Raw genomic sequence first — 23,277 nt, forward strand, 5'->3', positions numbered from 1 at the left:
AAATAGTGTTCGCACGCAGCTTCGTTTGTGTGTGCTGGGATGGTTACTATTGAAGTTCAGTACCTGGTCTGTGTGTGGGGCTTTACGGTGTACTTTCGTTTGCAGTTCCCCATTTGTCTTGCGCTGTATCATGACGTCCAGGAATGGGAGCTGTTTGTTCTTCTCCTCCTCTCTGTCGAATCTTATTCCGGTGAGGGTTTTGTTTATAAGTTTGTATGTCTCTTCTAATTCTAACACCAACTGGCTACAAAAAGACACGATCAATACTCACTCATCTCAATCCACATGGACAAGGAGAACCACGGCTTCAACAGGGACAACACCAAGATCCTGGGACAGGCTAGGCAGAGACAAGCACGAGAATTCCTGGAAGCATGGCACTCCACAAAGCATGCTATTAATAAACACATTGAACTCGACCCCATATACATTCCACTACGAAGAAAACCTGGAAGTGAGGCAATCCATCTCAATGGACACCAGAATTTAAAAACCACTGACACTTCATCGGAGGCTGCACTGAGGATGTTACCAAGCATGGTAACGAAACGTCTGCAAAACAACAAACCAGCTCGGCGAGCCAACCAACCTCAACACCCACAACCCGAGCTACAGATCTACTCCAAAACCTTAGAGACTGTTATGATCTGCAGAGGAAAAGTTCGTTTAAACAGAATGTTTTTGGGAGTTCATGCTGTGTTCGATAGGAAAGACATGGCATTGATTTGAGGAGAAGGTTCACTGACTTTGCCAGTAGAAAGAATCTTTACTGGTTGCTGATTCAGGAATTCTCAGGAGACTGGGGGACATGAATTTCAATGTACGCTGAACGTTAAAGCAGGTAAGCAACTGGTTCCTGTACACACTCCCACTCTGCTGAGCGTGTAGCATAAGTATTAATATTGTATGGGGCTATTGGTCGTGTTAAGAAACATGTTTTCTATTGCTAAGTTTATAAGCTGCCTAAGATATAATGTTTCATTGATGTTAATTTTAGTTAAACACAAATTCAAAATCCTCCTTACAATTCCTTCAAATTGGTCACTGGGAATTCAAATCATTTTTTAAAATGTTATTAGCTTCTAGTGAATTATAACACAGTCTTTACCGTTAACCTTAGCTTTGTTTTCTGCAAAATATGGGATTTGAATTTTGTATTTGTTAGTCCAATTGCCCTCATCAGTAATATTTTCATATCTTCACAGTCTGTCACACCATCATTTTCTTGGATTTTGTTCTTGTATTTTGTTCTTGTATTTGGGTAAATTTTGTCTGCTCATTGCCAATTAACACTCCAGAAAGTGAGATGTTGCCTTCTTTAACAAAAAGATCCAACAACACATGCTCCAATGTTCATTTTCTTTCTAAATTCTGATGCAGTGTAACCTGCCCATTAGACTAATGCCTACTATTTCTAAACTAACCTAACTGATAACTAATTTAATTCCAGTTTAAAAATGAAGTTTATTCATTGCTGAAGAAATGCTATTTTGACATGTAAATTTTTGCCTTAGCCTTTCTTCCTTTTCATGTGAGAAACAGATAGATGCAGGAGTGAGAGGACAATTCAACAACACCTTCCAAATTAGTGACCACTATCACTGAGAAGGACAAGGAAATAAACATAACATCACCACTACCTACATACATGTTCCCTCCCACACGGCACACCATCACGACTTGGACTATATTAGCATTTCTTCACTGTTACGGCCTCAAACTATAGGATTTTACTTCCTAACAAGACATGTGTTGAAGTTATAATCACATGGAATGAAGTGTTTCTATGTCACTCAGCACCTAATTTGCAAGAATCAGTAGGAATGGCCATAAATACTGCCTTAGACAGCAATGCCATATTCCACAAACAAATGAATAAAAAAAAAGGGTGGGTGGGATCAAAAGAGGTCCGATTTACACAAATTCACCAATTCTCAGAATCAGGTGAGCAAAGTTTCTAGTATTTTCATCTTACCTCGATTTGTCTCACTACTCTCCTGTCTATTTCCTATGGCTCTATTTTTCTCCTCCCCATGTACGTGTGTATCCATTTTCCTTACATTCAAATGAAAATGAGAGGCAGAAAGCAGGAAATTATGTCAGTTGGCCTAACAGTGATTATTCTGAATGTGCTAGGATTTATTACGCAGGTTATAACCGGATACTTAGAAAGTCATGATGGGATCAGGCAGAGCTAAACTGAATTTCTGAAAGGAAACTGTGTATAACTTAACTGTTCAAGCTTTTTAGACTAACACTTATGGTAGTTAGAGGAGATTCACTAAATGTGATGAACTTAAGACTTCCAAAAGACATTTGATAAAAGGTACCACAAAAGGTTGCTGTTCAAGAGCACAGGTGTTGCAAGAAACATACTAGCAGAGGCAAAGGATTGGTTGGCTAATAAGAGTGGATTTGGAGATAAGTTAGTTTTTTTTTGAATTGGCAAGTTATAACCAGTGTCACAGAAATAAACATTGGATCTCAACTATGTAAAATCTACATCAATGTTTTGAATGAACAGAGTTGCTATATGGTTGCTAAATTTGCTCATGACACCAAGACAGGTGAGAAAGTAGGTTGTCAAGGAGGTAGAATGACTGTGAACTGACTTAGATAGGTTAAACAAGTGGGTAAAAATCTAGCCAGAGTATAACATAGGTAAATCCTAAACTGTCTGATTCGGCAGGAAGAAAAGCAAAGCTATACGCATTTAAATGGAGTGAAATTGCAGAACTTGGTTGTATGGACGGATCTGGAAGTCCTAGTACATGAATCACAAAACATAATCATGCAGGTACAGGAAGTCATTAGAAGATAAATGGAATGTTGCTTTCTATTGCACAGGGAATGATACAAAACTAGGGAAGCTTTACTGAAGCTGTACAGGGAGCTGGTGAGACAACAACTGGAATAGTGTACATTTTTAGTCTTCTCATTTGAAAACAAAAGATATAAAATGTTTCAGAAACAGTAGAGAAGGTTCACTTGATTTAGTCCTGGATTACAGAACTTTTGTTATGAAAAGTTGGATAGCTAAGGTCTTATATCTATTGGAGTTTAGAAGAATAGGTGATATTTTTGAAACCTACAGGACCTTAAGGAGACTAGACAGATAGGATTAATATTGGGAGGTGGGTCAGACTAAAACTAAGGAATATAGCTTAAGAATGAGGGGTTTCCCTTTTAAGGCAGCATTTAGGAGAATGTTTATCTTAATGAGTCCCTGGATGGTGGAATTCTCTTCTTCAAAGCAGCAGTGGAGGATGGGTCTTTAAATTTATTCAAGGCAGAGTTAAATAGATTTTTGATAGTTGAGGGAATCAAGGGTTGTGTGTTGACAGGACAGTGGAGCTGAGACCAAATTAACCATGATCTTATTGGATGGTGGAGCAGGCTCAAAAGGGCTAAGTGGTCTGCTTTTGCTCCAAAATGCTATGTTCCCATGTTCCCACATACCCTTTGAAAGTTATCTTGGAATCTGCTTCCACTACTTTCATGCAATGAATTCCAGATTGTAACAACTCTCCAAGTAAAGATTTTCGTTACCTCTCTTCTGTACTCTTATGAAAATTATGTCAAATCTGTACCCTGACAGTTTGAGAAAATGATTCTCATTTACTCTATCAAAATCCTTTTTAACAATTTTCAACACTTGCCAGGTGTCTCCACAATCTTCTCAGATTCAAGGGAGAATTGAGAATTGTTGCAACTTCTCTAGCTACTCCACAAAACCAAAATTATTCAAACTCATTAATATTATTCTAAATAGTCTGTTAACCAATCTGAAATTGTACACTTATGACATCGTTTTACCATATCTAAGGAGAGATTGGTTTTCATATTATGGGAACACAGAATTTTACAGCAACAATAAAAGGAAATGTATTTAATTGTATATCTCAAATTTAATAAATTTTAAATACCTATACCAACAAAATACAGTAGGTGGCATTAAAACTTTATTTTGCATTTGTCATTCCCTAATTGCCCTTGAGATGGTGATGGCGAGCCACCTTGGTAGGTCCTTTCAGATGGTACAATGTATTGCTGTGGATCTGGAGCCACATGGAGGTCAGACAGGGCAAGGACTATGGATTTGCTTCCTTTTTGGAACAAAATTTATCAGACATTTCCTGAACCTCAAACCCAATCTATAGAGTTGGTTGTCCTATAGCCATTTTATATGCCATGGTGAGAATTCCATCTCTCAGTTGAGCTGCTTCAGAGAAGTGCTGACCAATCTGAGTGGCTGGTATCATTGTTGTCTCAACAACAACAACAGCTGGAGCAGTTCATAATAAGGGCACTAAAATGAAATAAATTCAGCATTATCAATCAAATAACACCTCAATCTTTGAGCCCACAGTCTTCATTTGTAAATATTTCAACATTACAGCCTTGAGAAACTGTAATGCAATGCATATAACTGATCACTTTCTATAAGATTTTCAGTAAATTCACACATTGCTCAATGGAAAGACTGCATTTTGAGATTTAAAAATTAAATTCTACAATTTCAGTCTTTATAACTTTTTCCCCAAAAGCTCTAAGCTGCTAAAGGGAGGATTATGCATGGTTGGCTGTAGATTTCTTAACAGAATGAGAGGAGAATGCTCATTCAACAGCTACTCTGTATTGGAATAGCCATTCCTCCTGCTTTGAAGTCAATAAACAGTAGTGAAACATTCAGCTAATCTGATATTACATATATTCACTATCAACTGTAAGTTAAAATGACCTCCAGAGTGAGAAGTCAGAGTCACTGACCTTCCTCCAAATTCAGAATTCAAAAAGCTCGTGAATACTACAACTACTAAATTACCATCAGTTCATCAGCAAATGAATGAAGCTAAATAATCCACTCCACAGTACTTGGTTCTGAACCAGCCACATAGCTAGGCCATGAGAGTCACCTGTATAAAAAATAATTTCCAACACTTTCAGTTCTGAAGAAGAACATTACCAGACTCTCAACATTAACTGTTTCTCCCCACAGATGCTCCCACACCCGAGTTTCTCCAGAATTCTCAGTGCTTGTTTAATCTGTATTCTTTATCTACACAGTGAGTTGTCACAGAGAAGTGACTGGTTAGCTTTCTCATTTTCTTCCATAAACATCTATATGCAGGTGCATGACAGATATTCTAGCCTTTTCCATTCTTGAAATCATAACAACAATCATTTTTGGATCATCTACAAGGTTTCTTTCTTACTGTATCTTAACTTATTCCATCCTGAACACTTCTATCATTCCTTTCAATTCATCTCTGCAGTTAGTAGATTTCTTTCATCCACTTTTCTCATGTAATAGATTTGTACATTATACGGATAATAATTACAGCAAACTTATTTTAGCCAACATTACGAACCAGCATTCTCTATAAACTGGCAAAAATTATATACCACAAAAAGCGCAACGTTTACTCTATTATTCTGTCCAGTTATTATTATTATCATGGAATAAGTTAAGGTACAGTAAGAAAGAAACCTTGCAGATGATCCAAGAATGATTGTTATGATGATTTCAGGAATGGAAAGGGCTAGAATATCTGTCATGCACCTGCATATAGATGTTCATGGAACAAAATGAGAAAGCTAACCAGTCACTTCTCTGTGACAACTCACTGTGTAGATAAAGAATACAGATTAAACAAGCACCGAGAATGTAAATATACTTGTTCAATCCATGGCCACATATAATATCAACAGTTGATTCAATTTCATGACAATTTCTCCTCAAATACCGCGATCTAATGAGATGTTGGAGTAGTCAGTTGAGGATGCAAGTGAAAAGACAGTCGCATTATTATTTAAGTGCCTTATGCTGTAAATAAACTATAAGACTGATGCATACACCCCCTGCATTACGTTTCTATTACTGTATTCTTACAATGCTTATGTGAACCTCTTGATTATTCAGAATATCTACCAACCAGCACGCTCCTGGTCTTGTACATGCCGGTTAATAAAAAGTTCGCAGTACTTCATGTTTACCTTTGGTATTATTGAAACATCTTCAGTCTTCCATATCTTGCTTTATTGCTCAAAAACAGTCAAAGCAGGTCAAATCCTTCTTTTGAGGACTTCTTCACAACTTGCATTCTCTGACATTATCTAAAGGTATACAAGTTCTCTCTTCCAGGTGAGCATTATGTCAGTTAGTCCCTACAAGTCTGCCGTAATGCAAGAATCATTACAGCTTTCAGCACTGAAGTAAATTAGATGACAGCGTGACCCTTAGTCTTGTCCAGATATTGAAAGCATGTTCCTGTTGTAGCCAACTAAAAAAGCAGGAAAGTACCTCTGTTTTACCACTGACTGCAAACTCTTGGCCAACGGGTTAGATGAAGGGATTGAATGCAAATGCCAAGGACACAAGCTTAGGTGGAAAGTAAAGAGGACACAAAGACAGTTTAGAGGGATAGTTGACAGTGTGGGCAAATGGGCAAGAATACAGCAGATGGAATACAATGTAGCAAGTGGGAAGCTTGCCACTTTGGTCAGAAAGTACAGAGTATTTCCTGAAAGAAGAGAGGATTGGAAATATTTATGGTGGGATTTTTGTGGTTTTCTACATGAATCACTGGAAGATACAGCAGTGAATCAGCAAGGAAAGTAGTATGTTAGCTTTAGTTATAAAAGGATTAGAATACAAGAGCAAAGAAATCTTACTACGATTACACAGGGATTTCAGAGACCGCACTTGATACTGTGTGCAATTTTACTTTCAGCACCCAAGGAAAGATATACTTGTTCTAAAGGGAATTAAGTAATAGTTCACAGAAAATAAACTGAAAACAGAATAAAAATGCTGGCACAAGAAGAAAGAAGACAAGTCAAGCCTGGTGGTAAAAGAAAATAAATCAACCAATACTCAACCATGTCTGCCAAGGAGGGGTTCTTAAATTTTACAAGTACAGTTGCAGCCCTAACTATGCAGTTCTATAAGGAAGGCTTATGGTTATAAAATTACAAGGGTGAGTTAATAGGGCAAAACAACGCAAAAGCACACAATAGCACACAATTATTTGAGTGATTAACAGCATATCCATTTTGAATTTCCCGTCCCCTCACACCCTACCATCCCATCCAACATGTAATTGACACTTTAAGCTTCACAAGTCTAAGCATACCATTAGACCATAAGGCATAGAAGCAGAATTAGGCTAGTCAGTCCACTGAACCTGCTCTGCCATTCAACAAGACTATGGATAATCCGATAATCCTCAACTCCACTTTCTTACCTTTTGCCTACAACTTTGGATTCTCATACTAATTAAAAATCTATCTCAGCCTTGAATATGCTTAATGACCCAGCATCAACAGCTCCCTGTGGTAAAGAATTCCACAGATTCACTACCCGAGAGAAGAAATTCCTCCTCATCCGTCATAAATGTGTAACACCTTACTCTGAGATTATGCCCTCTGATCCTAGACTCTCCCACAAGGGGAACATCCCTTTTAGCATCTGTCAAGTTCCCTAAGAATTTTGCACGTTTCACTAAGGTTGCCCTTCAGTGTTCTACATTCTGACGAGTACGGGCCCAATCTACTCAACCTTTTCTCACAAGACAAGACAATCTCGCCATATTTAGTATTAACCTAAAGAACCTTTTCAGGACTGCCTCCAAATGTCAGTATATCTTTCTTCAGCAAAAGGTCCAAAACTGTTCACAGTATTCAATCTGTGATCTGACTAGTTCGGAAGAAGAGTCACCCGACTGATTTCTCCTCGCAGATGATGTCAAAATTACTAAATATTCAAGGGGCAAAAAGACTCATATTATATCTATTTTCTATCACCAAAGACTGCTGAGTTTCTCCAGCATTTTCTGTTTTCATTTGTGTGGTCTGACTAGTACTTTGAACAGTTTCTAGCAGAACGTCTCTACTTTTATGTTCCTTTCCCTTTGAAATAAATGCAAACATTCCAATTTCTCTCTCTTTCTCTATTACCTGCTAAACTTGGATGCTCGTTCTTTTGAGATTCAAGGGTGAGAACTCCCATCAGGATTTTTAAAAACATTTTATTCATTCACAGGATGTCGGCGTCATTGGTTAGGCTAGCATTTGTTGCCCATCCCCAAATGCCCAGAAGGCCGTTAAAAGTCAACCACATTGCTGTGGGTCTGCAGTCATCTGGAACCAGACCAGGCAAGGATAGCAGTTGCCTTCCCTAAAAGGACATGAGTGAACTAAATAGGTTTTTCTGTCAATCTACAATGGTCATCACTAAACTCTTAATTCCAAATTTTTATTGAATTCAAATTCCACCATCTGCCATGGTGGGACTTGAACCCAGGTCCCCAGAACATTACCCGGGTGTCTGGATTAACAGTCCGGTGATAATATCACTGGATCAGGGGACTTATAGGTTGTTATCCCCATTAGTTTCTCTAGCACTTTTTCTTTGGTGATAGATATTGTAGTTATTTTCTGTCCTTTTGCCCCTTGAATATTTAGTAATTTTGAGAACCCATTAGTGACTCCTGCTGTGAAAACTGATACAAAATATTCATTCAAGTCTTCTGCCATTTCTGATTTCCCATTGTTATTTCACCAACGTTATTTTCTGAGGGCCCCCTACGTTCCTTTAGGCTTCCCGTTCCTTTTTATATATTTAAAGCTCTTGCTGCCCCTCTTGGTATTACTTGCACGTTTACCCTCAGTTTATTTTCTGCCTCTATTATTTTTTGCTTGTCTTTTGCTAGATTTTAAAACTTTCCCTATCCTCTGACATACCACTAATCTTCATCACATTGCATTCCTTTTCTTTCAATCTGACGCTATCCTTAACTTCCCTGGCTAGCCATGGTTGGCCTATCCCATTCCTAGAATCCTTCCTCCTCACTGGAATAGGTCTTTGCTATGAGCTATGAATTATTTTCTTAAATGTCTGCCACTGATCCTAAATGATTTTTGATTCTAATCTCCTATTCCAGTCCACAGCAAGCATCATTAATTGAAAACGGGTTTTATTAAATGCTACCAGATCCAAAATAACCTGATCCCTAGTTGGATCTATAACATTGTTCTCAGAACTGTCCTGAATACATGGAGTTTTGCCTCATGGCTTTCTCTGCCGATCCGACAATCCCAGTCGACGTAAAAATTACAGCCACCCACGATTAAATTTTTTTAAAAATTACAAATGTTCACATTATCTGCTGATTTATTCCCTGTCCAACCCTTTAGTTAGTTAGGGGGCCCATAAATTACTTCTACCGATATTTTCTTACCTTTCTTATTTATTACCATTATACATTTGATTCAAGATCATGTCTTGCTACCACATTTATTCCATCCCATACCAACAGTACCAAACCACCCCCATCCAAGCCTTCCAGCCTGATCTTGCAGGAAGTCCTGAATATTTAGTTCCCAGTAATTGAGATGCCATGAATAATTCTGTTGCATATCTCCAATACATTTAGCCTTCTGAACAAAGAAAACTCCTTCTCAACCTTGAACATATGTTCTGAAATGTATTTTTGCCAATACTTCCTGTCTAATTGCCCCGTTTTTCATTCAAAGGCTACACTGCGGTGCCAAGGATACAAATGCCATGATAATTTGACCACCCTGACAAAACATACCTTTCTCGATTTGATTTGTTTCTAATACAACATTGCACCATCATTGTAGGCCAGGCTTATGCATACCCACCCAGTCCTAGAAAGAGTATTCTTTTGATAGTGTAATTATTGTTTGAATAAAAAATGGATTTCTGACAAATTCCTGGTATTACATAACAGAGGCAGTATATCATTTAATAGCTTCTTTTATTTTTTCAAATATATGGATTGTCTCCTTTAATATTTGAATATTTCCAAAACTGATGCAATTATTGTTCCGCAAGCATCCTGTTCTTTTTCTCTAGAATCACCCAGCAGAACAATGCTTCATTAACCAGTTACAGGAGCGTTGCTGTTGGCATATCTATGACAGTACTTTAACTTGAACAATTTTGTTTCATGCATGCAGGCTACAATAGCACGTCACATCTTCTTTCATTACACCATATATTTATTGATCTTTATTTTTCATATCTTTCTCCCCCCAGATTGATCCTCTCCGAATTCAATTTTGTTATACTTGGGTGTAAAGCATAAGGTCTCTCATCTTGGAAACTCACTTTTTGATCAACTTTCTTTCAATCTGAATCTGTATCATTTTCTCATTCTTTTCAGCACCCTAATTTGAAATCATAGCCGCATAATTTCTCTATGTGGTAAGAGAAAGTATTCTCTTACGTTGGTTTTTTCATGTTATTCAGGTTCCAAGACTACCGGCAACAGTTCATATGTAGTTTAACAGTGCTGCACTGTGATTTTTCAAGGACTTAAAGATAATCAAAATTGGAGATATAAACTTTGAATTAACATCATGTAAGGTCTCTGTAACGTCACAGTTGTTCTTGTGTTGCTTGCAGTGGTTGAAATATCCCAGTGTCACATTTCAGAATCACATTCATTAACAATGAATCATTCCAAAATATAAATGGTGACAAGCAGAATTAATACAATGAGTTATTTGGTTCTCATATCATTCATCATTTGCCCTTTAATGTACTGATTTCCTTCAAGACTAAATCACAAACATAAGAAACAATTCTCATAAGAAACCAAACATTATACAATATCAAATTATATGACTTCTTAAATGAGTATATCCACCATGCTGTTCTTTTAAATCTTGCAATAATTCTGAAATTAATGTTGTGTACCTGTGCATCCCAGTTTTTATTCAGATAATATATACATGTGACACATCGTCCATCTCCATTAGGGTTATCAACATGGCGAACATATCCTGTTCCATTTCCTGGGTAACATGCCACCATTGCCTGTAATTAGTAAACAAAAAAGGTGGAAAAAAATTGAAAAGAACTGTAGCTCAAGAATTTGTGTGTTTCAGGTTTTCTTATTGTCAGAGCTGATAAGGTTAGGGTTTGGTCCACTAACTTATCATCACGGTTGCTACATCGTGGGCCAGCACGTCGGTTCAATGGTTAGCACGACTGCCACACAGCACCAGGGATCCAGTGTTCGATTCTAGCCTCAGTCAACTGTCCGTGTGGAGTTTGCACATTCTCCCCGTGCCTGCGTGGGTTTCCTCCCGCAGCCCAAAGATGTGCAGGTTAGGTGGATTGGCAATGATAAATTGCCCATAGTGTCCAAGATGTGCAGGTTAGGTAGATTAACTACAGGAAAGGCAGGGTTACAGGGATAGTGTACATGGTTGGGGGTTGGGGCGGCAATGAGTCTGAATAGGATGCCTTCAGAGGGTTGGTATGGACTTGATGGGCCGAATGACCTGCTTCCACATTATAGGGATTCTATGATTCTATGACTTAACCTTTCATGAGGTACCTTGCCAAATGCCTTCTAGAAGTCAGAATACATCAGATCTATTGGTTCCCCTCTGTTCCCCTATCCACTCTAATTAAGACTTCCTCAGGAAATAAATAAATTAATCAGACATGTTTTTTTTCATGAAGTCATGCTTTATTAGATTAGTTTCCAAATGTACTGTTATTACTTCCTTAATAATTGATTCCAACAATTGATGTTAGGCTAATCAGCCTAGAGTTACACACTTTTTGCCTCCCTCCCTTTCTGAATTAGTGTGTCACATTAGCAGTTTTCCAATCTTCCAATCCTTCTCCAGATTCCAAGGATTTTTGAATGATTATAACTAGTGTGTCTAATTGCTGTAGCTACTTCTTTTAGGATCCTAGGATGTCAGCCATTAGGGCCAGGGGACTAATCTTCCTTTAGCCCCAGTTTATCTAATAATACTGCTCCAATAGTGGTGATGGTGCTTAATTCCCCCTTCCTATTCTTTTAGCATTTTTCTTTCCATCATAAAGACCAACTAACAATTAATTGCAAGGTAAAAGCCATTCGATAGTTAATTTCACAGCACAACACCTTGATCAATTATAGCCAACATTCCTGGCTTCATATTTAAACAAAGCTCAACAGTAAAATGTTGAACATTAACTGGGTGCATTCTCACTTGCCAACAGTGAACACACTCCTCATACAGTATAAAATATTGGTTTACCCCTTACACGTTTTCCTAATGAATTTAAGCACAACTTAAATATTTAACATTCTTACATTTTATGACTAGTCTGACACAGCCGACTCATTGTCTTCAACATATTAATACAATAACATTTTAGTTATGAGTGCTAAAAAGACTATTTAATTTTTTGAGGATGTAAGATTTGAAGCATCATGGAAAAATTGATTTATTTCAAGTCTGTGGAGATACATGGATAATTATTTTAAAGGCATTTGTTGGAGATCATAGTTTCAGCTAACTGCTTATCTTGCTTGCTGGAAGTCTGCTTTTACGGTTATTCTGTTTGAAGTGTTTCAGTAAATGGGATATATAAAATCACATTTGCTAAGAGTTTGGATTTTGATCTAGTGCACATAGATGCATATCTTTAAAGGAAGTTCATGACTAACTTCTCAGTATTTCTGCAGCTATGATTTTTTTAAAACTAGTATTAGAGACAGTTGCTGATGTGATGGGCATTTTGTTCATAAAATTCCATCTATACAAACTAGAGTGAACATTAGCTTGATTTTGGTTTAAGAATATTTTTCTTTTTGTTGAGGAAGAAAACCCATGGTTGGAAAAGTTTTTGGTTTCTGTGTGGACAAGTCCTGATTGATATTAGATGTAAAGAGCAGTTTTTCAATGAAGAAAGGAATTAGTTTACAAGAGTTACAAAAATAGATTACCTCAGTATAAAAGGCTTAGTTTTGAAAGCTCCAGACCAGAAGTATTTGGTTTGAACCCGCCCAAAAAAATTTGAAGCTGAGAAAGTTTAAACTCAAACAAAAAACAGGAGTTGCTGGAAAAGCTCAGCAGGTCTGGCAGCATCTGTGAAGAGAAATCAGAGTTAATGTTTCAGGTCCGGTGACCCTTCCTCAGAACTGATGGTAGCTAGGAAGATGCCAGTTTATATGCACAAGATAAGGTGGTGGGAGGGGGTAAGGAGTAAATGATAGGCAGGGATAGAGCCCAAAGAGAGAAAAGAGCAGTTGGATGGACAAAGGAGTTGATGACAGCTATTCACCCTCCCAGCCAGATTGTTAATGGAGACTGTTAGTGACTAACAATAGGTAGTGTGTAATGGCAGACTACGTAATAACAAGGACTGGTGTGAGGGGTAGGGGTCTAGGACATGGGTGAGTATTGGCCCTAAAATTATTGAACTCGATATTAAGCCCAGAGGGTTGCAGGGTCCCCAAATAGGAAATGAGGTATTGTTCTTCCAGCTTGCGCTGAGCTTCACTGGAAAGCTGCAGCAGGCCTGAGACAGAGTTATTGGCCGGGGAACAAGGTAGTCTGTTAAACTGGCAGACAACTGGAAGCTCAGGCTTTTTTGCGGGCAGAACGTAAATGTTCTGTGAAGTGGTCACCCAGTCTACACTGCATTTCCCCAATGTAAAGGAGACCACATTGCGAGGAATGAATGCAGTAGACTAGACTGTGGGAAGTGCAGATGAAGTGCTGCTTCATCTGGAAGCTATGTTTGGGCCTTTGGATACTGGGGAAGGAGGAGATAAATGGGCAGGTTGCAGGAAAAGTTGTCACAGGGCTGTGGGGGGTTTTTAGGGAATGAAAGAGGAGAGTGGACCAGGTTGGACCAGTCCCTATGGCAGGTGGACAAGGGAGGGGAGGGGAATGGGTGTCTAGCGGTGGCATCTCGCTGGAGGTGGCAGAAATGCCGTCTGATGATATTCTGGATGTGGATGCTGGTGGGAGGGTAGGCAAGGACAAGCGGAACACTATCGCTGTTGTGGGAGGGAAGAGAGGGGGTGAAATCGGAAGTGTGGGAGATGAGTCAGACCCGGTGTTTACAGCATCTGCAGTCCTTTCGGTTTATATAAAGTTTAAACTCAGTTGTTCAACCACTCAAGTAACAGTCTAATATCTCTCAAGACCAGGAATTGGCAGAAGTTAAGTCAAACTTATAAATTTATAAATGTTTTTGGGATAGTTGGAATCATGCATTTTCACTTTGAAATCTTTCAAATTGTGGTATATATAAAATAGAATAAACCCAAATTATTTATCTTTATCTTTCGCATCATAAACTTCTGCTTTCTTGTCAAAGCCAGAGATAGAGCATTGCATACTTGTGTTTTAATGAAACCTTGTTAAATAAAATCAAAACAAATTATAATCTATCAGACCAGATTTCAGTCTGCAGTCTAACTTATAATAAAATCAGTTGGACATTTTTGTTTTCAGTTGGGAGAACTCATTCTCAAGATCAGGCTGCTGATCTTTCTGAAGTACCCTTGTTGTAAAACCAATGTGAATTTGCTCTTCACGAGGATACTGGAAGATGATTGAATACTGTTTCCTGAGCAAGCTGCATCTGCCAAGACCCCACAGACATCTGTTGAGTTTTGTGACCGTCTGCAGGTACCAAAAATATCAGAACAGCAGCCATATGAACACTTCATCCCTTAACTCAGTCTTATCAGCCAGAATGGCTTTATCCCCCTGCAAAATCAATCTTTATAAAGAGGAACTTTTCCCTCCTCATACATGGTGGGTGGTGGATGGGGGTGTGTGCTGTATATCTTGGTTTATTTAGAGGGGAAAACATTGACATTTTCATTTCATAAATGGGTGTTAGCCAATTCTGCATCCTTATGAACGAAGTTTTGAGTTGCAATAAATCAATACTTCTGTGTTTAAGGACACCTGGTTGATGCATTTTTTTTTATTACAAGTCCAACACAAAGGAAGCATACAGTTGATTATATTGGAAATTGGATAAAGCAACTACATTTATGTTATGACCTGTAATTCAATTGTGATAGGGGTCTCTCTAGTTAGAGACACAGATAGAGGTTTCTGTGGCCAACGTAAAACACCAGAATGCTGTATAGCCTCCCTGGTGCCAGGTCAAGAATGTCTCAGAGGGTGCAGAATATCCTCAAAAGGGGAAGAGGGACCTGCAGGAGATCATTGTTTACATTGGTACCAATGACAAAGGGAGAGAAAAGAATGAGGTTCTAAGGAGAGAATATAGGAAATTAGGCAGCAAGTTAAAAAGTAGGTCCTTGAGAGTACTAAATTTCGACTTCTCCCAGTGCCACTTGCTAGTGAGAGTAGGAATAGCAGGATAGAGCAGATGAATGCATGGCTGAGGAGCTGGTGCAGAAGAGAAGGATACACAATTATTTTGGATCACTGGAATCTCTTCTGGGGTAGCAGTGACCTGTGCAAGAAGGAGAGGTTGCATCTGAATTGGTAGGGGACAAATATACTGACGGAGATTTGCTACAGCTACTCAGTCTGAGGCTGGTGTAGTTGAGAAAAGGAGCAAGTCAAACAGTCAAAGCAGGTAGGAGCAAGGCACAGAATGAGGTAGGACTGAAAATTAAGCTGCATTTATTTCAATGCAAGAGGCCTGACTGGTAGGCAGGTGAACTCAGGGCATGGTTGGGAACATGGGACTGGAATATCATAGCGATTAGAGACATGGCTCAGGAATGGAAGCTTAATGTTCCAGGGTATAGATGATCAGCTTACTGAAATTGTACTACAGACCCCTCAATAGTCAGCAGGAAATTGAGAAGCAAATTTATAAAGGACATCTTAATTATCTGTAAGAATAATAGGGTTGTAATGGTAAGGGATTTCCAAATGTGGATTAGAGCTGCCATAGTGTTAAGTGCTTGGACAGAGTGGAATTTGTTAAGTGTGTAGAAGAAAATTATATTATTCAGTTTGTGGACATACCTACTAGAGAAGGAGCAAAACGTGACCTTCTGTTGGGAAATAAGGAAAGGCAAGTGACTAAGGTATCAGCAGGGGAGATCTTTGGGGACAGTGATCATAATTCTATTAGTTTTAAAATAGTGATGGAAAAGGATAGACCTGATCTAAAAGTTAAAGTTTAAACTGGAGGAAGGCAAATTTTGACAGTTTTAGGCAAGAACTTTCAAGAGTTGATCAGGGCATATATTTGCAGGTAAAGGGACGGCTGGAAAGGGAACTCTTCAAAAATGAGAAGACAAGAGTCCACGGACAGTATTTTCTGTTAGTGTGAAGGGCAAGGCTGGTAGGTGTAGGGAATGCTGCATGACTAGAGAAATTGAGGCTCTGGTCAAGAATAAGGAGGAAGCATACGTCAGGTACAGACAGCAAGGATCGAGTGAATCCCTAGGAGACTGTAAAGGCATAGGAGTATACTTGAGAGGGAAATCAGGAGGGCAAAAAGGGGACATGAGATGGCATTAAAGAGATTCCAAAGGAATTCTACAAATACATTAAAGGACAAAAGAGTAATGAGAGAGAGAATAGGACCCATAAAGATAGGTAGCCTTGCTGATGTGTGGAATGCAGGAGATGGACGAGATACTAAATGAGGATTTTGCAGTGTTTACTGTGGAGAAGGCTATGGAAGCTAGAGAACTTTGTGGAAAAAAAGTGATATCTTGAAAAATGTCCATATTACAGAGGAGATGGCGCTGAACGTCTTAAAACACAAAGGTGGATAACTCCCTGGGACCTGATCAGGTGTAGCCTAGAACTTTGTGGGAAGCTAGGGAAGTGATTGCTAGGCCTCTTGCTGAGATATTTGCATCATCGATAGGCAGAGATGAGGTGCCAGAAGACTGGAGGTTGGCTAACATGGTGCCACTATTTAAGAAAGGTGGTAAGGAAAATATCAAGGAATTATAGACCAGTCAGCCTGATGTCAGTGGTGAGCAAGTTGTTGGAAGGACAGGATTTACATGTATTTGGAAAGGGGAAGACTGATAAGGCTTTGTGGGTGGGAAATGGTCTATCACCAACTTGATTGATGTTTTTGAACAAGTGAACAAGATTGATGAAGGCAGTGTGGTGGACATTGTCTACACAGAATTTTCAGCAAGGCATGTGACAAGATTCCATATGGTAGTCCAGTTAGCAAGGTTAGATTACATGGAATACAGACAGAACTAGCCGTATGGATACAAAATTGGCTCAAAAGTAGGAGACAGAGAGCGGTGGTGAAGGGTTGCTTTTGAGACTGGAGACCTGTGACCAGTGATGTGCCATAAGGATCGGTGCTGGGTCCACTGCTTTTTGTCATTTATATAAATGATTTGAATATGAATATAGGAGAATGGTTAGTACATTTGCAGACAACACCAAAATTGGTGGTGTAGTGGACAGTGATCAGATCAGATGGGCAAATGGGCCAAAAAGTGGCAGATGGAGTTTAATTTAGATAAATGTGAGGTGCTGCATTTTGGAAAGGCAAATCAGGGCAGGACTTCCATACTGAATGGTGGTCCTGGGGAGTGTTGTCAAACAAAGAGACCTTGGGTTGCAGTTCATAGTTCCTTGAAAGCAGAGTTGCAGGTAGACAGGGTAGTGAAGGCGGCATTTGGTATGTTTGCCTTTATTGGTGAGTGCATTGAGTATAGGAGTTGGGAGGTCATGTGTCCTGTACAGCTGCAACTGGTTAGGCCACTTTTGGAATACTGCATTCAATTCTGGTCTCCCTGCTATAGGAAAGCTGTTGTGAAACTTGAAAGGGTTCAGAAAAGATTTGCAAGGATGTTGCCAGGGTTGGAGGGTTTGAATTATAGGGAGAGGCTGAATACACTGGAGCTATTTTCCCTGGAGCGTCAGAGGCTGAGGGGTGACCCCCATATAATATTGAGATCATGAGGAGCATGGATAGGGTGAATAGTCGTCGTCTTTTCCCCAGAGTAGAGGGGAGCAAAAATAGAGGGCACAGGTTTAAGTTGAGAGGGGAAAGACTTAAAAAGGGGCCTGAAGGGCAATTTTTTCACATAGAGGGTGATGTGTGTATGGAATGAATTGCCAGATGAAGTGGAGGAGGAAGGTCTGTACAATTACAACATTTAAAAAGGCACCTGAATGAGCGTATGAATAGGAAGTGTTTCGAGAGGTATGGGCCAAATGCTAGCAAATGGAACTAAATTAATTTAGAATATCTAGTTGGCATGGACGAGTTGGACTGAAGTGTTTCCCTGCTGTACATCTCTGACTCTAAATGCTTTGACTAGGTAGAAACTGTGCTCTTCATCCAGGTCAGTTGTAAAAAGAGAAATAAACAGAAAATAATGGGTAAGTAGAGAAAAATGCGGCCACTTATCGAGCTGAGAAAAAAACAAAAAGATGATATCATGACTTTGAAGGGGGAGGAAGATAAGGAAATAAATGCGAATTTTGGAGAAATTTTAAAAGGGCAGGGCCATAGTCACTGAACAATTGGTCTTCAATGTTTTAAAAGAGAAGCAGTAATTCAGATTACTGAAGGATACAGATAGTGTTTGTACCCAAAATATAAAATTATTTAACCTGTTCTGGCATGTTATAACACATGACCAAGGCAGACGCAACTTGAATTTGGATCTTCTGGTCTAGACGAAATGTTATTTTTCCGGTCTGCACTGTGATTAAAGAAACACTGCAGCATGCCGAGGATAGACATGTGGGCATGTGAGCTGTGTTAAAAATGACCGACTACAGGAAGGTCAGGGTCACGCCTGCACACAGATCGGAGGTGTTATGCAAAGCACTTGCCCAGATTACATTTGGCTTCTTCAATGTAGAGTAGGCCACATTGGCTACAGCGAATACAATCCACAAGACTGGAGGAAGTGCAGGTGAAATGATGCTTCACCTGGAAAGACTGTTTAAGCCTTTGGACGGTGAGCAGCAGGGAGTTGAAGGGGCAGGTGTTGCACCTTTTGCTGTTACATGGGAAGGTGCCATGGGGAAGGGGGGTTGGTGTTGGTGGTTGTGGAATGGACTAGGGTGTTCCAGAGGGAACAATCCTGTGAAATGCAGAAGGGGGAGCGAAGAGAAGATGTGTTGTGGTGGTGGCGGTGGTGGTGGTGGTGATCTGGAGTTGGCTGAAATGGCAGAGAATGATCCTTTGATATGGAGGCTAATCGGGATTTACAAAGAGGACAAGTGGAACCTGATCATGCTGTTGCGAAGGGGCAAGGGAGGGAGCACGGTGATAGGTTGGATGTGGTTGAGGGCCATGTCAAGCAGTGGGTGGAAAACTATGGTCATGGAAGAAGTAGCACAATGGTTCAGCGGTTAGTACCACTGCCTCACAGCACCAGGGACCTGGGTTTAATTCCATCTTCAGGCAACCGTCTGTGTGGAGTTTGCACATTCTCCCGGTGTCTGCGTGCATTTCCTCCAGGTGCTCCAGTTTCCTCCCACAGTCCGAAGATGGGCAGGCCAGGTGGAGTGGCTATGCTAAACTGCCCATATAGTGTCCAGGGGTGTTTAGGTTACATGGGTTAGATATGGGAAAGGTAGGGGAATGGGTCTGGGGTAGGATGCTCTTCAGAGGGGCGGTGTGGACTTGTTGGGCCGCATGGCCTGTTTCCACACTGTAGGGATTCTATGAAGCAAGCCACGTCAGCAGCGCTGTTATAGAAGATGGCGTCATCAGAACAGATGCGACATAGGCGAAGGAACTGGGGGATTTTGAATGTTGGGTCACGTCCAGGGGGCTGTAGGAAGAAGTGTCCAAAAGCTGGCATTGAGCCTCCACAAAGGAAAGGTCAGTGCAACAAATCACAACAACATCGCCTTTGTCAGCCAGTTTGATAACAAAGTTAGGGTTGGGCTAAAGAGCGCGAAGTGCAGCAATTTCAGAAGGGGACAGGTTAGAGTAGGGGACAGGAGGAGAGAAACTGAGATGGCTAATATCATGTGGCAGTTTTGAACAAAGAGATCGAGGGCAGGTAAGAGGCCAGGGGAAGGGGTCCAAGTGGAGGGTGAATACTGGACGCTGGTGAAGGCATCAGTGAAACGAAAGAGAGAATCCCGCCTGAAGTGAGCAACGATGTGGAAGCAGTGGCTTTCCCATAGCGGGTCATTTTAACACAGCATCCTGTTCACATGCCCTCCTATCTGTCTTCAGCTTGCTGCAGTATTCCAGTGAACCACAGCGCAAACTGGAGGAACAATATCTCAGCTTCAGACTAGGCACTTTACAGCCTTCTGAACTTAATATGGAGTTCAATACTTTCAAATTGTGAACCATTTCTTCCCTTTCTTTTAGCTTGTTAAATTCTGTTATCATGTCCTCTCTGCCCTTTCCCCACCCCAGTGGGACTGTCCGTCCTTTCAAACCTGGCAGAGACACACCATTGTTCTGTCATTCTCATATTCCGATCACTTAATCTGAACCACCAACATCTTTTCTCCACCAGCCCCACACACACCCAAACTACAGCATAAATGCTGTCCCCTTCACACTTCACATCAGGTCTGATGTAGTCATCTAGACTCAATGTTAGCTTGCTCTCCCTCCATGGACGCTGCCTGACACATTGCGATCTCCTGTTGATGCACCTGAGCAGCTTTAAACCTAACACTAAGCATCTGTATCATGCCTTATTAGTGCAAGAGGTAGGAGAAATTTGGAAAACTTCTACAAAGTGGCAGCTGATGTTACTTTGTCATTTTTGAAATATGAAACTGTTTATACCCTCAGTTAACAGACATTAAGGATTATGGGATCAAAGCTAGGTTATACAGTGTTAGGTCACAGAACAGCCATGGTCTCAGTGAACAGGCGAGACTAAAAGATCTACTCATCTTCTTACATTCCTTATTCCATCCCTCAAACATTTCAAGATATTTAATGTACAACGAATTGCTTGAACGTGGTGTATATATGTACCTAAACATAAGAGCTATTTTGTGGAGGTAAATGACCAATTAATCTGCTCCTAGCAGCGCTAATTGAGGGAAGATGTTGGCATATTAAGCAAAATAACTTCATGCTGTGCTTAAGAACGAACCACAGACTCTCTAAATTCCACTACTGCAAAAAGACTGGATAAAGACTATTGGAAAAATCATAAGAGCAATGTCTCTGTCAATTCACCTTTCCCTCGGCAATGTACTCATAAGCAGCCTTTTGCAGTTCACTTCAGAATTGGGGCTTCAATTCAATTAAACTAAATCTGAACTGAAGGAAAATATTTTCGATCATCACCACAAGCAAAAGGGCACAAATGTACTTTCATAAACGAATGGAAGAGTTACATCAGGGACTGTGTTCTAGTTTGTTTCTGTCTGCCAAAGACTACTTTTAGGCTGATTACTGGAACTGCTCACGCGTTCTGCTATGTTCAGAGCTACTAAAAGCAGACTTTCAAAACACCTCTTGCCTTTAAAAAATGGTGCACCATGAAGTTTCCTCATTATCCATCGTTTTCTTCTTTCATGGGACATGAGCATCACTGGCAAGGCCAACATTTGTTGGCCTAATTGCACATGAGAAGATGGTGTTGAGTTATGTTATTAAATTTTTTTTTTGTTTATTTGGTAGATGAAATTTAGGCGTAGCCATAAAGTGTAGGGTGAATTATACATGACTTCTGAAAAGGGAATGGATGACAAGGTATGTACTTTCAATAGAATGTACTCACTAGTCTTATTGAAATGCACTTAATTGAGAGCAGCTCGATTTCTCTGCACATTATTGATGCTTGAAAGTAACCAAAAAGCTGTTTATCAATAAAGGGCTATGTGAACATCTGAAGCAAAGGTGAAACATTTGGCTCCTCAAGGCTACTCTGCCATTCAATAACATCATGTCTGATCCGTTTGTATTTCAAATTTCATACTTCTATCTACCCCTTTGGATTTCCTTGCCTCACGAGAATGATCTATTTCTATATTAAAAATGTTCAATGATGCTACCTGCATCACCTTTTGAGAAAGCGAGTTCCAAAGTCACATAAGCCACTAAAAAATAAACTTTTCCTCATTTCTGTCCTAAAAGGGTAATTTCTAATTTTAAAACAGCATCTCAAGTCCTGGACTGATGCAGAAGAGGAAACATCTTTTGTCCACTTTGTCAATACTATTCAGGATCTTCATCACCCCTCACTTCTCAAACTCCAGTGTAAATAAGCCCAGCCTGTCCAACCAATCTTCAAAAGGAAGCCAACCATTCTAGGTAGTAATCTAGTAAGCCTCTTCTGAAACATCTCAAAAGCTTTTACATCCTTCCTTAAACAAGGCCAAAACTTAATGCAAAATTGAGATATGGTCTCACCATTGCCCTGTATAATTCGAGTACAACATCCTTACTGTTAAATTCAATTCCTCTCTAAAAGGATAGCATCCTATAACCCTTCTTGATTTTGCATTGTGCCTGCACATTAACATGTGTGGCTGGTACACTAGAACACCTAGGGAAAAATGAAATGAGAGACTGGGTATCAATTTGCAACACTGGAGGAGTCAAATGCAACTTTATTTGTAAGTGCAATCATATTTTAAAGGGGACATAGGCAGTTACAAAACAAGAGAATCATTCACATATTAGCTAGTAGGGAGACTAGAAAAGGAAGACGGTGATCAGCTTACTGAAAATCCAGGGAAGAAGCAGAGTGTCATATACAGGATGAGTTCAGAGAGAACATGATGGGAGCATGGAGATGAATTAGAGAAGAATACAGGCTCAGGTTTTGACAGGTGATATGTTGATGGGGAAATGGCTGTTCAGTGGAGAATTTCAATTTTAATGACAAAATAGTTTCAAGTACTCCTCAGACTGAAGTAAATTTACTTCAGTCACAGGCAAGGATGGAGTCTAACTAGTCATCACATTGTCACAAAATTCATGTATTTTTTAAAATTCAAGTAAGCAGTATATTCCCATAAATAAGTACATAAATTCAGAAATGGTTCATTAATTTTCTTCAGTGAGAGGGCATCGGGGGAAGAGAAAAAAAAAAGTGTAGGAAAGAGGTTGTTAAACTTGAAAGGGCTTAGAAAAGATTTACAAGGATGTTGCCGGGAGTGGAGGGTTTGACCTATAGGGAGAAGCTAAATAGTACAGATCTACTCCAAAACCTTAGAAGCTAAATAGGCTGGGGCTATTTTCCCTGGAGCGTTGAAGGCGGAGAGATGGACTTATAGAAGTTTATAAAATTAGTAGATATGGTAAGAAGCGAAGGGCTTTCGCCCAGAGCAGGGGAGTCCAAAACTAGACGGCATAGGTTTATGGTGAGAGGGGAAGATTTAAAAAGGGACCTGAGGGGCAACTTTTCCACACAGTGTGGTGTGTAAATGGAACGAGCTTCCAGAGGAAGTAGTGGAGGTGGGTACAATTATGACATTTGAAAGACATCTGGATGGGTACATAAGTAGGAAAGGTTTAGAGGAATATGGGTCAAATGCGAGCAAATGGGACTGCATCAGTCTGGGATATTGGGTCGG

At 39.8% G+C, this 23,277-nt stretch overlaps 1 protein-coding gene across 2 annotated transcripts in view; it reads right to left on the bottom strand.

The window, feature by feature from the left end:
- The window catches only part of egln1a (egl-9 family hypoxia-inducible factor 1a), a 78,578-nt gene that overhangs the window by 22,856 nt on the left and 32,445 nt on the right, over positions 1-23,277 (bottom strand). The window contains exon 2 of one of the 2 annotated variants that reach the window (XM_020510584.2): positions 10,730-10,849. The exons of the other annotated variant lie outside the window; for it this stretch is intronic. Within the exon in view, the coding sequence (XP_020366173.1) occupies positions 10,730-10,849 (120 nt within the window). The remainder of the gene's footprint in view (positions 1-10,729; positions 10,850-23,277) is intronic. 2 annotated transcript variants of the gene reach the window in all.

This window comes from Rhincodon typus, chromosome 5, assembly GCF_021869965.1.
Source record: "Rhincodon typus isolate 14 chromosome 5, sRhiTyp1.1, whole genome shotgun sequence".
Classification (NCBI taxonomy): domain Eukaryota; kingdom Metazoa; phylum Chordata; class Chondrichthyes; order Orectolobiformes; family Rhincodontidae; genus Rhincodon; species Rhincodon typus.